The following is a 14,477-nucleotide window of genomic DNA, read 5'->3' as shown; positions in this document are numbered from 1 at the left end:
ACATGTATCTAAAGAATGGATATTCATTTAAACTAGATTATTGAAGGAAAATACACATTATTATATAAGATATGAAAAAAGTGCTGAAAATGCGAAATAAAAGTGAGGCGGATTCGAACTATGACCAAACATAATCACAACATATACTGCCAACGGTACAGCTGACTGCGCTATTCTAAGCACAAGTAATACCCATGTAAATATGAACTATGTTTCTCAATACAGTTCCGTTATATTTTTGTCGGTTTTTCATAAATTTCAATTCCAAGGAAGGGTTGCCCTTGAAAACTACTATTGTAAATTGTAAGATTGTAACCTATCAAAATTAATATTAGGGGCAGGCTTGCCTTGAATTTCTTCAAAGCTAATTCGTATCAAACTCGGTTCTCAAATGGAGGAAATGTTGTTTAGGCCGACATGATTCGAAATGAAAATATGCAAGATTCCTACATATGTACGTCAGAAACAACTAACGAAACTTGATGTAAACATGTGACTTTTCCCGGGAAATTGTTCTTCCCTACAGGTTTTTTCTTTTGTTACCCTGAATTGATTCTTTATCACTCTTCATCTCGATGGGTTTTGGAACATTGAACTATCGCAGTATATTGCAATGTCAAGGATTTTGGGGGCGGGAGTACTAACTTCAGTATATGTATAATTGTATAATGTTGTATAACGGAAAACGAGCATGTTTTAGCTTTCATTCATAGAAAATATTGGCCTTTACATAATCGATAACTTTTCAACCTCAAATTAATAATTAGGTTTCACTTTCCAAAACAAACAGTTCATTCATTTGCAATGTTGTGTATACACATTATATTGATGACGCATACAAAAGGGTGAAGAATTCATTTGAAAACTGCATTTTTTTGTTCATGTTTATTTCGATTCAGTGAGGAGGATGAACATCATACGGATCTGACGGAAATCAACACGTAAGTACGTAAGTCATTGCACAAATCCAAATTGAGGTTTCAGATTAGCTATCGTATACCAGGAAAATTAGTGGTGATGTGGTGGGTTTTCCTCTTTTATATACTTTTTACTACTGTCCTTCGTATTAAGCCTATAAGCAACCGACATAGAAGTTAAAAGTTAGAATCTAATCAAATTTCTTTTTTAAATGCTTGATGGTCAAAGTTACAGTGTATTCAAACTCTTCATATCAATCGTAAGTTTCAAAACATATACCACTACATTCCCATTAACACATCTCTCAGTAAATATTTTTGTACTTTCATTAACATAAAACATGCAGTATATTCACATGTTTCTGAGTTGCAATCTTAGTATTCACACAGTACACACGTCAGTTATATACAACATGTAATAAAACGCAACACGTAACAAGTTTATATATATATATATATATATATATATATATATATATATATAAGCACTAAGTTCCAACAACACCCGATACCTAAAAGTGTCGGATCCACAACATGGTCAAATACAAAAAATTATACGAAGCACTAAAATGACCAACGACACGAACAACCAGATTGTCAAATTTTCGGGACGACCCGTCCCTTCTTCAGGACAAACGAAAAGAATTACATAATGTGGCCAATATTAACAGAGAATAATAACAAAAACTACATATAAATACATCTAGCACTACAACTACACTAATCTACAAACGTATTTACAACGCAGACTACATGTTTTTTGGTTTTTAGGCTTGCCAATCAATGTTAAATTGGCAAGCCTAAAGACCAAAAAACATGTAGTCTGCGTTGTAAATACGTTTGTAGATTAGTGTAGTTGTAGTGCTAGATGTATTTGTATATATTTTAGCCGAGTTGCAACGAAGTTGAACTCGGCTTTTGGTTTGATGATGCGGGCGGTTGGGCGTCAACTATTGGTTTCCGGATGAAAACTCAAAAAGTTTACAATCTAATCAAATGAAATTTTGATATATTGGTGGGTACCAGGTAAGGAAGACCCTGTTGATATTGGAGAAAATAGGTCAAAGGTCAAGGTCACAGTGACCGAATATAGAATGAAAATTTCAGAAACATTTGCTTTCTGGATGATAACTCAGAAAGTTTAAATCCGATTCAAATGAAACTTTGATATATTGGTGGGTACCAGGTAAGGAAGACCCTGTTGATTTTGGAGAAAATAGGTCAAAGGTCAAGGTCACAGTGACCAAATATAGAATGAAAATTTCAGAAAAGTTTGGTTTCCGGATGATAACTCAGAAAGTTTAAATCTGAATCAAATGAAACTTTGATATATTGTTGGGTACCAGATAAGGAACACCCCTATTGATTTTGGGGGAAAAGGTCAAAGGTCAAGGTCACAGTGACCGAAAATAGATTTAAAATTTTAAAAAAAAATTGGTTTCCGGAGGATAACTTTAAGTTTTTTTTAATTTGAATCAAATGAAACTTGGATATATTGTTGGATACCAGCAAAGCAAGGCCCCTATTGATTTTGGAGAAAAAAGGTCAAAGGTCAAGGTCACAGTGACCGAAAATAGATTGAAAACTTCAGACAAATATGGTTTCTGGACAGTAACTCGAAAAGTTTAAAACTGAAATTAGTGCTTCACAATTATAAATATCCTGACTTTACAATGTATCCCATGCAACTCAGCTCATGCACCCCTGGGTGCATACATTGATTTTTTGTTATTATTCTCTGTTAATATTGGCCACATTATGTAATTCTTTTCGTTTGTCCCGAAAATTTGACAATCTGGTTGTTCGTGTCATTGGTCATTTTAGTGCTTTATTAATCATTTTAGCTCTATGGTCTAGACCATACCATCCCTAGTCAAAAAACAACAACAACAAAAACAACACAGGAACCGGTAACTCTGTCTGTAGTTTAACAATAATAGTAGTGGCATATATCATACCACCAGTTTTTACTTGGGTTGGTATGGTATAGATTAGTACTATCATTATTACAAACAAAATTACCGGTTCCTGTGTTTTTATTATTTGTGGTATGGTATAGACCATTACAACTAATATGTATACGGTGTGACCGTTGGACCGAGCGAAGCATGTACGTAACTCCGTGTCCCGAGTGGTAATCATAATTCCGTTAAGTATGGTAGATTATGATTCATTAAAAATATATATTTTGAATGAAATTTCCTTGCGCTAAACACCCAGTAACATCTCAATATTAAAGGAGTTTATATGGGGACAACAGTTTTACATGATCCACCTATTCATTGAACGCGGAAAATAAAACGCAAGGCGACGTAAACTGTGCATTGTGACGTCACATTTAGCCTCGACTTTTTTCTCTTTTTCAAAGTAAACAATTATAAACAACAATAATGCATTCCGTATGCAATGAAAAAGGCCGTTAAAAATAAACAAAATTAACCAATAAATTCAAAATGGTAAAAAAGTACTAACCGTAATTTTATCGTATATTCTTATTCAAAGAAACTCATGAACTTGTTCATCTATTTAGTCGTATTACGGTTTTATATGTATTTATTTGCTAAAACTTGTTACAATGATAATTATATAATTAACTTTGAACAAACTGAGTGTTTAAATTACGAATTGCATGTTAGAGTCTTCTATTATTGGCATTCAAAATAAAACACGAATAACTGTTGAAGCAGGTAATGAAAAAATAAATGGCGGCGCCCATATGGATCACGAAAATTTCAGTGAACGTATATAGAGATTATCTCTTTTTCTTTTGCTGATTTTGACTTTTTTCTTTTACATACGTGTTACCTTTAGAGCCTTGCTTCGTGGACGGGCCTTCGGCTCGTCCGAGCTTCGCTCGGTATTATTAGCTCGATATTAGTAGCTCGATAAAATTACCGATTCCTGTGTTATCTCGTCGTGCAGATTATAAACAACATCAGGCATGCATTGAAAACTGGGCATTTTCACAAAATCACCACTTATTTAGAATCATCAACACGCAGTTTGAACGTGACACGAGCGATTTGAAAACAAACAAAAAAGCATATTCTAACATAGAAAAATATTTTTCTCTACGACATTCTGACAATAAAAATTCCAGCACATTTAAACTGTTAAATAGTATCAATAGAAAACCACAATTATAACATCATCAACAAGTGTTTCAGCGGTATTCATCTTCAAGTTCTTGGGTCCTCAACAGTCAACCAGATTGCCATGCGTAAACCTTGTCTCTCTTGCGGCAATGAGATTGAATGAGTCAATCCATATTGAAATAAGCGAAGGAAGAGGTAAGAGGTGGTGGTCTGTAACCTATGCCTCTGCCGGCTTCCGCAGTAGCTGCTGGACATGGTGGAAACTGAAGGTGGCGTTCCACTAAGTTAATGCACAGAGTCTGCAAATATATATTGACAATTTTTTTATTTATGAAGTCTTTTAATGCTACTTAAAGTAGCATTAACAGACTTCATTTTCATATCATTGAATATTCTCCATATTCAATAATAAAAATCAATAGAAGTACAATATGCATTTTAACAACAAATATGATTAGGTAATGTAATGATGTAGTTTGACTTGCAAATGAAAATACATGTCGGTATCATTATGCCATAGTTTGTATAGATAAGATGGGGGGATACTTGTTTTTTCGTCACAAACGAAACAGATATAACCCTCTTCAGTTTTCCTTTTTTTGAGCATCTCTTCTAATTCAAAACTTTACAGACATGTTACAAGTTATTATCTTATACTGCAATGTTGTAAGATATAAAACTTCATTTTCGAAAAAAGAGGAGGGGGGGGGGGGCAGCCAAAGATGATGACTTATTTGATTTACAACTAAAAACAATTGACAAGCAAATACTAGTAGTAATCAAAATAATGTTGTTTTGTCTAATCATCGAATTTCTAATCTATTGGGGGGGGGGGGGGGCAGTGGATCCTTATTTCCTCAATTTGTTTTCGATTCTGGGGTGGGGGATGTTTGGCAATAGTCCTTGGGAACACGTCCTCACTTCTTGTCTTCAAACTTACAATCTTTTAAACCTTTTCACTACCACTATTAAAAAAGGGGGGTGTCATTCCAATAAATACTGATTGAAAAAGCGGGGACAGCCCCAACTCCTGGTTCTCCGTGCCTGACTGGCGAGGGGTATCCCCACCAGCTATAAACTACGTCTTAAACGATATGTACAACTGTAGGTTTACAGTTTATAAAATATGATCAGGGATGATGAGCGATGCCCCTATACTATTTGAAACACAAACATTCCATTCATCTGTTGTTGATGACGTAATTGTGGTGGGGTTTTTTATTTCAGGAATTAAATATTCTCGTTATCAACAGATAAGCATCATATTATTAAGAAACACTCACATCAGCCCATTGTAGTTTCAAGAAGGCCCCTCGGGGTTGGGGCATTTTGAACTCCGGGACTTTGAACAAAGGAAGAGGTACATCTAGGCCTGGCATGCATCACTTTTAAGTCGAATCTTTGCCCCCACAAAGCCAGTCGCCTTCAGATTCTCAGGATCTCGGTCTAGCTGAAGTTTTGAAAAGTGATCCGAACACAAGCGACTGATTTCTGTAGCATCAAACTTGTTTATACCATCCTCCGAGCTGCATCATTTGGGAAACTAAAATGATTAAATCCGCACCCTTTCTTTTGAATATTGGTGCAATGGTTTGCCGTACAATACATTGTAGCGAGCGAAGCTCGCGTCGCGACGAGCTCGCTCCAATGATTACACATATCATTCACGGGATTTGTTCTTCATCAGCTGAAAAAAGATGAGTATTACCCATAATGCTTCTGGAAAAATGTCACCGTCACTGCGGTGTATATTTCATTGACAATCCCGATTGTTTAGAAAGTGCCATAAACGTTTTTAAATTCCAGATAAGCTAATTTCTCGTAGCTTCAAACGTTTTCTTTTTGCTTGGTTTGAGAAAAGAAGAAAAAACATTGCAGCTAATATGACGTCACAATTTGTAACTGTTTACATCCACCGCGTTAAATGAAGAGGCGGATAAAAGTCGTGTTGCAAGATGTTAATGGGCTTCACTCGTCTCAACGGTCACACCGTACAACATATTAGTCCATTGATTGATGAGTAAATACACAGATAATGCTGTTAAAGCGGTTTTATAAATAAAATAATAGGAGTATCACCTAAATCGCCACCGGCTTACTACGTGCTTTCTCATTCCAATTGTCGCATATGACGTCACAGTAATATGGCGTGTAAATCTCCGATCGAAATATGCATAATGCTGTGTTAGAACTTCAACTCACAATATCTCTGTAAATATGCTCACAACAATTTTTATTGTATTTAGTATCCTTTTCAACTATAGTATAAAGAATATTTTTCATAAAATTATGCAAGTTCTAAAATTATGGGACAGGTCCTTTAACCTTATTCAGTGAGAATATATATATATATATATATATATATATATATATATATATATATATATATATATATATAAAACGCAACATGTGATAATTTTACACGTCTCTAGTTATATTCAACATGTAATATATTCACACTCTTTCAGTGATGCAATGTCCTATGGTAGAGACCCATTCCTGTGGAAATCGGTGTAAGTAGATTTCAGTTCAGCCTTTACCTGAACTACAAGGAGATACAAGTTAAAACGAAAATAAAGAGAAAAGCGCATTTTTGTCATATGAAATTTCTCCATGAATGCCATATTGCACCATTCTTTTGTCTATTTGTTGAGACTAAGAGAGTGTATAGTTCGTTCTTTTGTCTATTTGTGGAGAATAAGAGGGTGTATAGTTCTTTTGGCTATTTGTGGAGACTAAGAGGGTGTATGGTTCTTTTGTCTATTTGTGGAGACTAAGAGGGTGTATAGTTCATTCTTTTGTCTATTTGTGGAGACTAAGAGGGTGTATAGTTCTTTTCTCTATTTGTTGAGACTAAGAGGGTGTATAGTTCTTTTGTCTATTTGTGGAGACTAAGAGGGTGTATAGTTCTTTTCTCTATTTGTTGAGACTAAGAGGGTGAATAGTTCTTTTGTCTATTTGTGGAGACTAAGAGGGTGTATAGTTCTTTTGGCTATTTGTGGAGACTAAGAGGGTGTATGGTTCTTTTGTCTATTTGTGGAGACTAAGAGGGTGTATAGTTCATTCTTTTGTCTATTTGTGGAGACTAAGAGGGTGTATAGTTCTTTTCTCTATTTGTTGAGACTAAGAGGGTGTATAGTTCTTTTGTCTATTTGTGGAGACTAAGAGGGTGTATAGTTCTTTTCTCTATTTGTTGAGACTAAGAGGGTGAATAGTTCTTTTGTCTATTTGTGGAGACTAAGAGGGTGTATAGTTCTTTTCTCTATTTGTGGAGACTAAGAGGGTGTATAGTTCTTTTGTCTATTTGTGGAGAATAAGAGGGTGTATAGTTCTCTTGTCTATTTATTGAGACTAAGAGGGTGTATAGTTCATTCTTTTGTCTATTTGTGGAGACTAAGAGGGTGTATGGTTCTTTTGTCTATTTGTGGAGACTAAGAGGGTGTATAGTTCTTTTGTCTATTTGTTGAGACTAAGAGGGTGTATATTTCTTTTCTCTATTTGTGGAGACTAAGAGGGTGAATAGTTCTTTTGTCTATTTGTGGAGAATAAGAGGGTGTATAGTTCGTTCTTTTGTCTATTTTTCGAGACTAAGAGGGTGTATAGTTCGTTCTTTTGTCTATTTGTGGAAACTAAGAGGGCGTATATTTCTTTTCTCTATTTGTTGAGATTAAGAGGGTGTATAGTTCTTTTGTCTATCTGTTGAGACTAAGAGGGTGTATATTTCATTCTTTTGTCTATTTGTTGACACTAAGAGGGTGTATATTTTCTCTCTCTATTTGTAGGGACTAAGAGGGTGTATAGTTCTTTTGTCTATTTGTTGAGACTAAGAGGGTGTATAGTTCGTTCTTTTGTCTATTTGTGGAGACTAAGAGGGTGTATAGTTCTTTTCTCTATTTGTTGAGACTAAGAGGGTGTATAGTTCTTTTGTCTATTTGTTGAGACTAAGAGGGTGAATAGTTCATTCTTTTGTCTATTTGTGGAGACTAAGAGGGTGTATGGTTCTTTTGTCTATTTGTTGAGACTAAGAGGGTGTATAGTTCGTTCTTTTGTCTATTTGTGGAGACTAAGAGGGCGTATATTTCTTTTCTCTATTTGTTGAGACTAAGAGGGTGTATAGTTCTTTTGTCTATTTTTCGAGACTAAGAGGGTGTATAGTTCGTTCTTTTGTCTATTTGTGGAGACTAAGAGGGCGTATATTTCTTTTCTCTATTTGTGGAGACTAAGAGGGTGTATATTTTTTCTCTCTATGTGTTGAGACTAAGAGGGTGTATAGTTCTTTTGTCTATTTGTTGAGACTAAGAGGGTGTATAGTTCTTTTATCTATTTGTTGAGACTAAGAGGGTGTATAGTTCGTTCTTTTGTCTATTTGTTGAGACTAAGAGGGTGTATAGTTCATTCTTTTGTCTATTTGTTGAAACTAAGAGGGTGTATAGTTCTTTTATCTATTTGTTGAGACTAAGAGGATGTATATTTCATTCTTTTGTCTATTTGTGGAGACTAAGAGGGTGTATATTTTCTCTCTCTTTTTGTTGAGACTAAGAGGGTGTATAGTTCGTTCTTTTGTCTATGTGTCGAGACTTAAGAGGGTGTATAGTTCTTTTGTCTATTTGTGGAGACTAAAAGGGTGTATAGTTCTTTTGTCTATTTGTGGAGACTAAGAGGGTGTATAGTTCGTTCTTTTATCTATTTATTGAAACTAAGAGGGTGTATAATTCTTTTGTCTATTTATTGAGACTAAGAGGGTGTATAGTTCTTTTGTCTATTTGCGGAGACTAAGAGGGTGTATAGTTCTTTTCTCTATTTGTTGAGACTAAGAGGATGTATACTTCATTCTTTTGTCTATTTGAGGAGACTAAGAGGGTGTATAGTTCTTTTGTCTATTTGTTGAGACTAAGAGGGTGTATAGTTCGTTCTTTTGTCTATTTGTGGAGACTAAGAGGGTGTATAGTTCTTTTGTCTATTTGGTGAGACTAAGAGGGTGAATAGTTCTTTTGTCTATTTGTGGAGACTAAGAGGGTGTATAGTTCGTTGAAAATCAAATTGTATACGACTGATGTCCTTGATTTGACCTTAAGTTATTTTACTTCTCTTGACTCTTTAAAGATTTGTTACGGCTCAAAGCTCTCTATAGGAACTTTTGCATAGACCAGAAACTACAGATCTATCCATTGTGAAAATCTTTGATTTACACGGCAACTTTTCTGCCCATTACTTAGATCTCTGTATTTTTTGTATCACTGCCTTGCTTTATACAGAAATGTTGGGACAAAATATGCCTTCATTAAAGCTCTATTCGGTTTCAACAACATTCGTCTGCTTACGTACATGTAGTTGTTTTAGACTGTCGGGTCAGTTTGAACAGCCTTAATGTGAATACTTTCGCGTTATATTTATGTTCGTTTCCGAGTGCTAAATTCACGGGTCTCATGCGATACTGTAATTACTTTTGAACGTTTAAGAACTTCAAAGTTTTCTCAAATCATATATTTGTTCTTAAGATGAAAACTGAGAATGAATACAAAACTCACGAGGTTCGAGTAATAGACTTAGTAACAAAGCATGTGACAACAGACGAAATTTGTTAAAACAGCAGATGAATCACTTCAGATTGAATTGACTCCGATTTTTACATTATGTTTTCATCTACAGATAGTTTTTCCATTTTCATTAGAATTTCATGCAACGAAAACATTTATTTTGCAGTCCTCACGACTGGAACTCACATTGAGCCTGTGAAAGATGACATTGTCGGTGGAAATGGAGAAATTTTCCTTAGTAATCCTTGTCGGAAAAATGTTTCCAATGTGTATTATAATTTTACTTTACCCTTTGCTATGCTATTTCTAAATTTCTTCATTTGATATAAGAAGAAAGAAAATTTCGATTCAAAAGTTTAAACAACATCTACTGTATGTAGATGGAATAATTTTAATACAGGCATACTTACTGTACTTTGACGTTTATCTAAAACCATCAGGTGAATTTTAAAAATCATATCAAATGTATGAATACTGACCTCCGTGAAACAGTTATCCTTTTTGCATATTTAATTTTATTAAATTAAAAGTACATGATACTTTGATACCTCGTAAAATCAATGTCAAAATGCTGTTATCTTTATTTATTCCATATATATGTAAAATAGTACGATATATATAATGATTGTATTCATTAAACAGAAATTCTATCATTTTCAACAAATTATGTTAACTTTTTCTGGGACGGATACATTATATCGTTATAACATTAACATTTTACATGATACAATTTATGATGTTTGCGAAAAGGACGAGGAAATTTAGTTTGCAGATAAAATTTCTAAATGCAGCAAACATTTGAACTGAAACTGGAGTTGTTTCAAAAGCAGATATGAACGGTTCTTATTTTCATTTAGAATAGAACAAAATATTGCATTCATTGCACTAAGCGTGAATTCTAAAGTCTAACTACTCCCCACAAAAACTAAATCGCACAATATAAAAGCAAACCAGCCAACACCTTCGCACTTATTAACTTCTCTATGTATATTAGCCAAACTCCTTTCCAAAATGATAACAAGGTTAATTAGTATTTTTTATTTATGTTATTTACGATTCTGAATACTTAATTGAAAGTCTCGTATCTTGTGATGTTCAATGAGAGAAGGGTCAAAAACTGATATATGCACCTGTATGATATGTTATGTGAATGTAGAAAACAAAATGAAGTATTTGATTTTAAAGATAGTTTTCATTTTATACATATAATGACAATAAATGTAAACTAGAATACGACCTTCAATATTTTTATCACAAATGCTATGCAATCAATTTCAAAGATTTGATACAGGATTTATTAATTACTAATTAGTGAAAAAAGCTAATTCATACAAAACAATGCTCTCACCTTATCCAGTGATATATAAACTGCACAAATTACAAACTCTTTCAAAACAATTTCGACATGTATTAACATTTCAGTAACGGTACTGTCCAAACGTAAACAAAACAAGTGGGTCATGGGCCACATCGCTCACCCGAGTCACCTTCGTCCTTCCGTTGTTGATTTTTAAAAGACTTTTATTCATCAATCTTTATTCTCATGAAAAATATGTTGACCCTCATACTTTGCCCCCCAACCCAGCCCCAAAGGATCACGAAAATGAATTCACATAAGATAGAGATGTAGCAACACCAAAATGACTAACTGTTTAATATGAATTGCTGTTCTGGATAAAACCAAAGTCAAAGTCAAAGATTGATACAAAATATGAAAGCTCTATCTTAAATAATTCAGGAGATATTGGATAGGTAAGATTTTTATTAAAAGTTTGATTGACTGATTGTTTATTTTACATCCCGTCGAGAATTTTTCACACATATCGAGACGTCACAAGCTGTAGGTGAAGTACCACAAATATAGACCTATGCTTAGCGCTCAGGGTCGTAGCAGTGAGGGTTCTTTATCGTGTCAGCACCTGCCGCGACACGGGACCTCCGTTTATAGGTCATATCCGAAAGACCCGTGATTCTCACTTCTAAATGCCGAGAGTTTAGCGAAAGAGCAATCACTACCTATTTTAATAACGTCTTAGGTTTGACGAACTCACGACCTCCCGGTTACGAAGCGAACATTCTACAACTGAGCTACCGCGACCGGTTTTATCAAAAATTTGACTAAGTTTATTAATAGTAAGCAGGGGCCGATCCAGGAATTGTGGTTACGGGGGGCGCCACTGTTTGAGGCAAGATCCTGGATTTTACAGATTTTATAGGGCATGAAATATGTCTCCTATTTAGTCATTTGTACTATATTTTATCATTTTTAATAGGGTACCTGTAAAGTGCGAAACGAAATCGAAACGAAACGAAACGAAATCTACCGAAACGAAACGAAACCCACCGAAACGAAACGAAACCTATCGAAACGAAACGAAACAGATTGTATAACCGAACTCTTTTAATTATAATAATTAACAAGAGGTACTGTGAGCAATGCTCACTAAGAATACCCCCCGCTTACCCCAATCTCCCAAAGGGTGTTGGTAATAGGTATAAACTACCTCTTTTCTGAGTGTAAAAAACAAATGGCATGACAAACCGAACCATATTGCTACTTCGATGTCCAGTGCGCGTGACCTTTGACCTTTTGACCCCAAAATCGATAGGGAACATCTTCATCCCATGGGTAGTCCATATGTATGATATGGTGACTGTAGGTGGAAAGGATAACGCTTTAGAGCCCGGAAACCATATTGCTACTTCGATGTCCAGTGCGCTTGACCTTTGACCTTTTGACCCCAAAATCGATAGGGAACATCTTCATCCCATGGGTAGTCCATATGTATGATATGGTGACTGTAGGTGGAAAGGATAACGCTTTAGAGCCCGGAAACCATATTGCTTCTTCGATGTCCAGTGCGCTTGACCTTTGACCTTTTGACCCCAAAATCGATAGGGAACATCTTCATCCCATGGGTAGTCCATATGTATGATATGGTGACGGTAGGTGGAAAGGATAATGCTTTAGAGTCCGGAAACCATTGCGTCTACAGACGGACGGACGGACGGACGGACGGACAGACGGACAACCCGATTCCAGTATACCCCCCCCCCCCACAACTTGTTGCGGGGGTATAAAAATGGTATCTTAGGCCCCTGTGAAAGTTACCACATATAAATAAAATTCGCCTCCCCTTTGATGAAGGCTTTCGGCTTGATTGTTACAAAGTTTTAAAAGTTGGAAAGGGGGGAGTAAGTACAAAGTGCATATCCGTAGTTGATTAAATGCCATGTACAATTAGTTTCGGATCCATACATTTCAGAACCGAGAGTTACAGTCTCAGAGATCTGGGGAAACACACTATACGAAGGGTGGGGTCGCCGACGTTGGATCCGCCTTTGGGCATAGATACATGTACATTGTTAGAAGAAGCTGGTGTCTGAGAAAATTGAAAGTAGGAAGATCTCTTAACCTCTTATTTTATCTCTAACTGCTGAGGTGCGAGTACTTTCAATAATGGAAAAACTCTATACATTTGGGATGTTGCAAAGACGGGGAATTGAAAACGGGACGGAAATCGGATTTTTTTTTTTTAATGCAATAATATTAGGAGGAGGTCGGCATTTTGTAAACTGAAAAGGCTTATGAACAAAGGGATTTTAAGCAGAAATCACAAAGAGAACGGGAGGACATATTCAGAATCCACCGTTTGATATACTACATACAAATACACAATATCCACATGTATACATGTATTTGTCTTTAGAGCAAAAAATACTGAAACATGTATTTATGTCCAAAATCGGATTCAACGCCGACGACCCCATCCCTCGTTTAGTGTGTTTCCCCAGACCTCTGACCTGTGAGACTGTAACCTTCCGTTCTGAAATTTATGGATCCGAAGCTAATTGCACATGGTATTTATGTACTTTGTGCTTAACCCCCCCCCCCTTTCCAACTCTTAAAACTTTGTATCAGTCAAGCCGAAAGCCTACATCAAAGGGGAGGCGAATTTTATTTATATGTGTAAACTTTAACAGGGGCCTAAGATACCATTTTCAATTATTATAATTAAAAGAGTTCGATCATACAATCTGTTTCGTTTCGTTTCCGTAGGTTTCGTTTCGTTTCGGTGGGTTTCGTTTGGTTTCGGTAGATTTCGTTTGGTTTCGATTTCGTTTCGCACTTTACAGGTACCCTTTTTAATAAGGTGAAATTAATAAGATAACGCAAATTTTAAGGGTTTTTAGGAAAAAATTAAGTTCTCATAATCAAGTAATTCAAGAAATCAAAAGATTTTGTCATTTATTTCTCTGGGAGTGGAAGAAATTATTGCTTCTTCTATCGTTTAGTACATTTTTCTGAACAAGATACCACGATTTACATAAATTTTTAAAATGTTAGGGGGCGCACCGGCTACCCCCCCCCCCCCCCCCCACCACACACACACAAACACACACACACTAAAGTCCGCCACTGGTAAGTCAAACTTCCATGCCTAAATCCTGACACAGGGCGTAGTTTATGATCATATTTATTAAGCTTTTTTAGTATAACATCTCGGTAATACCGACCTGTAACACTTTTCCCCCTTGGCACCGGAATTTGTACGGCTATACCACCACATGAGAAAAATATGCGATAAAGAACTTTTTTTGTGCTTATGGTTCTTTTGGCAACTACAGGCCTTCTGTTGTGTTTAGTTAGCTATAATTTGTTTCCAATTTTTCTTACTGGTTCGAAATAGTGAACCCATGTTTCGTCACCAGTAACAATGTTTGCAAATTGTCTTTGATTGAATTTGGGAAATATTTTGAGCAATTGCTTACCGCTTTGTACTCGTACCCATTTTTGGTAATCTGTCAATATATGCGGTATCCATCTGGCAGAAATTTTTCGTACTTTCAAAATACGCTTCAAACTGAAATGCACCCACGATAGCAATATGCCAACAGCTTTGGCAATATCACGAATCGTGTATCTA

General features: G+C 35.6%; 1 protein-coding gene across 4 annotated transcripts in view; it reads left to right on the top strand.

Annotated features, from left to right (window-relative positions):
- The window catches only part of LOC125661921 (uncharacterized protein DDB_G0287625-like), a 34,118-nt gene extending 23,924 nt beyond the window's left edge, over positions 1-10,194 (top strand). For 2 of the 4 annotated variants that reach the window (XM_056147046.1, XM_048894082.2), the window contains 3 exons: positions 900-941; positions 6,481-6,525; positions 9,716-10,194. In XM_056147046.1, coding sequence (XP_056003021.1) covers positions 900-941; positions 6,481-6,525; positions 9,716-9,740 — 112 coding nt within the window. In that variant the 3' untranslated portion in view covers positions 9,741-10,194. Of the gene's footprint in view, positions 1-899; positions 950-6,480; positions 6,526-9,715 lie in introns of all 4 variants that reach the window. The other 2 variants (XM_048894084.2, XM_048894083.2) reach the window with 2 other exon arrangements.
- The last annotated feature ends 4,283 nt before the right edge of the window (positions 10,195-14,477 follow it).

Source organism: Ostrea edulis, chromosome 8 (genome assembly GCF_947568905.1).
Source record: "Ostrea edulis chromosome 8, xbOstEdul1.1, whole genome shotgun sequence".
In the NCBI taxonomy this organism is placed as follows: Eukaryota; Metazoa; Mollusca; class Bivalvia; order Ostreida; family Ostreidae; genus Ostrea; species Ostrea edulis.
Note: the sequence above shows the minus strand (reverse complement) of the source record. Positions and strands in the feature narration are given on the sequence as shown.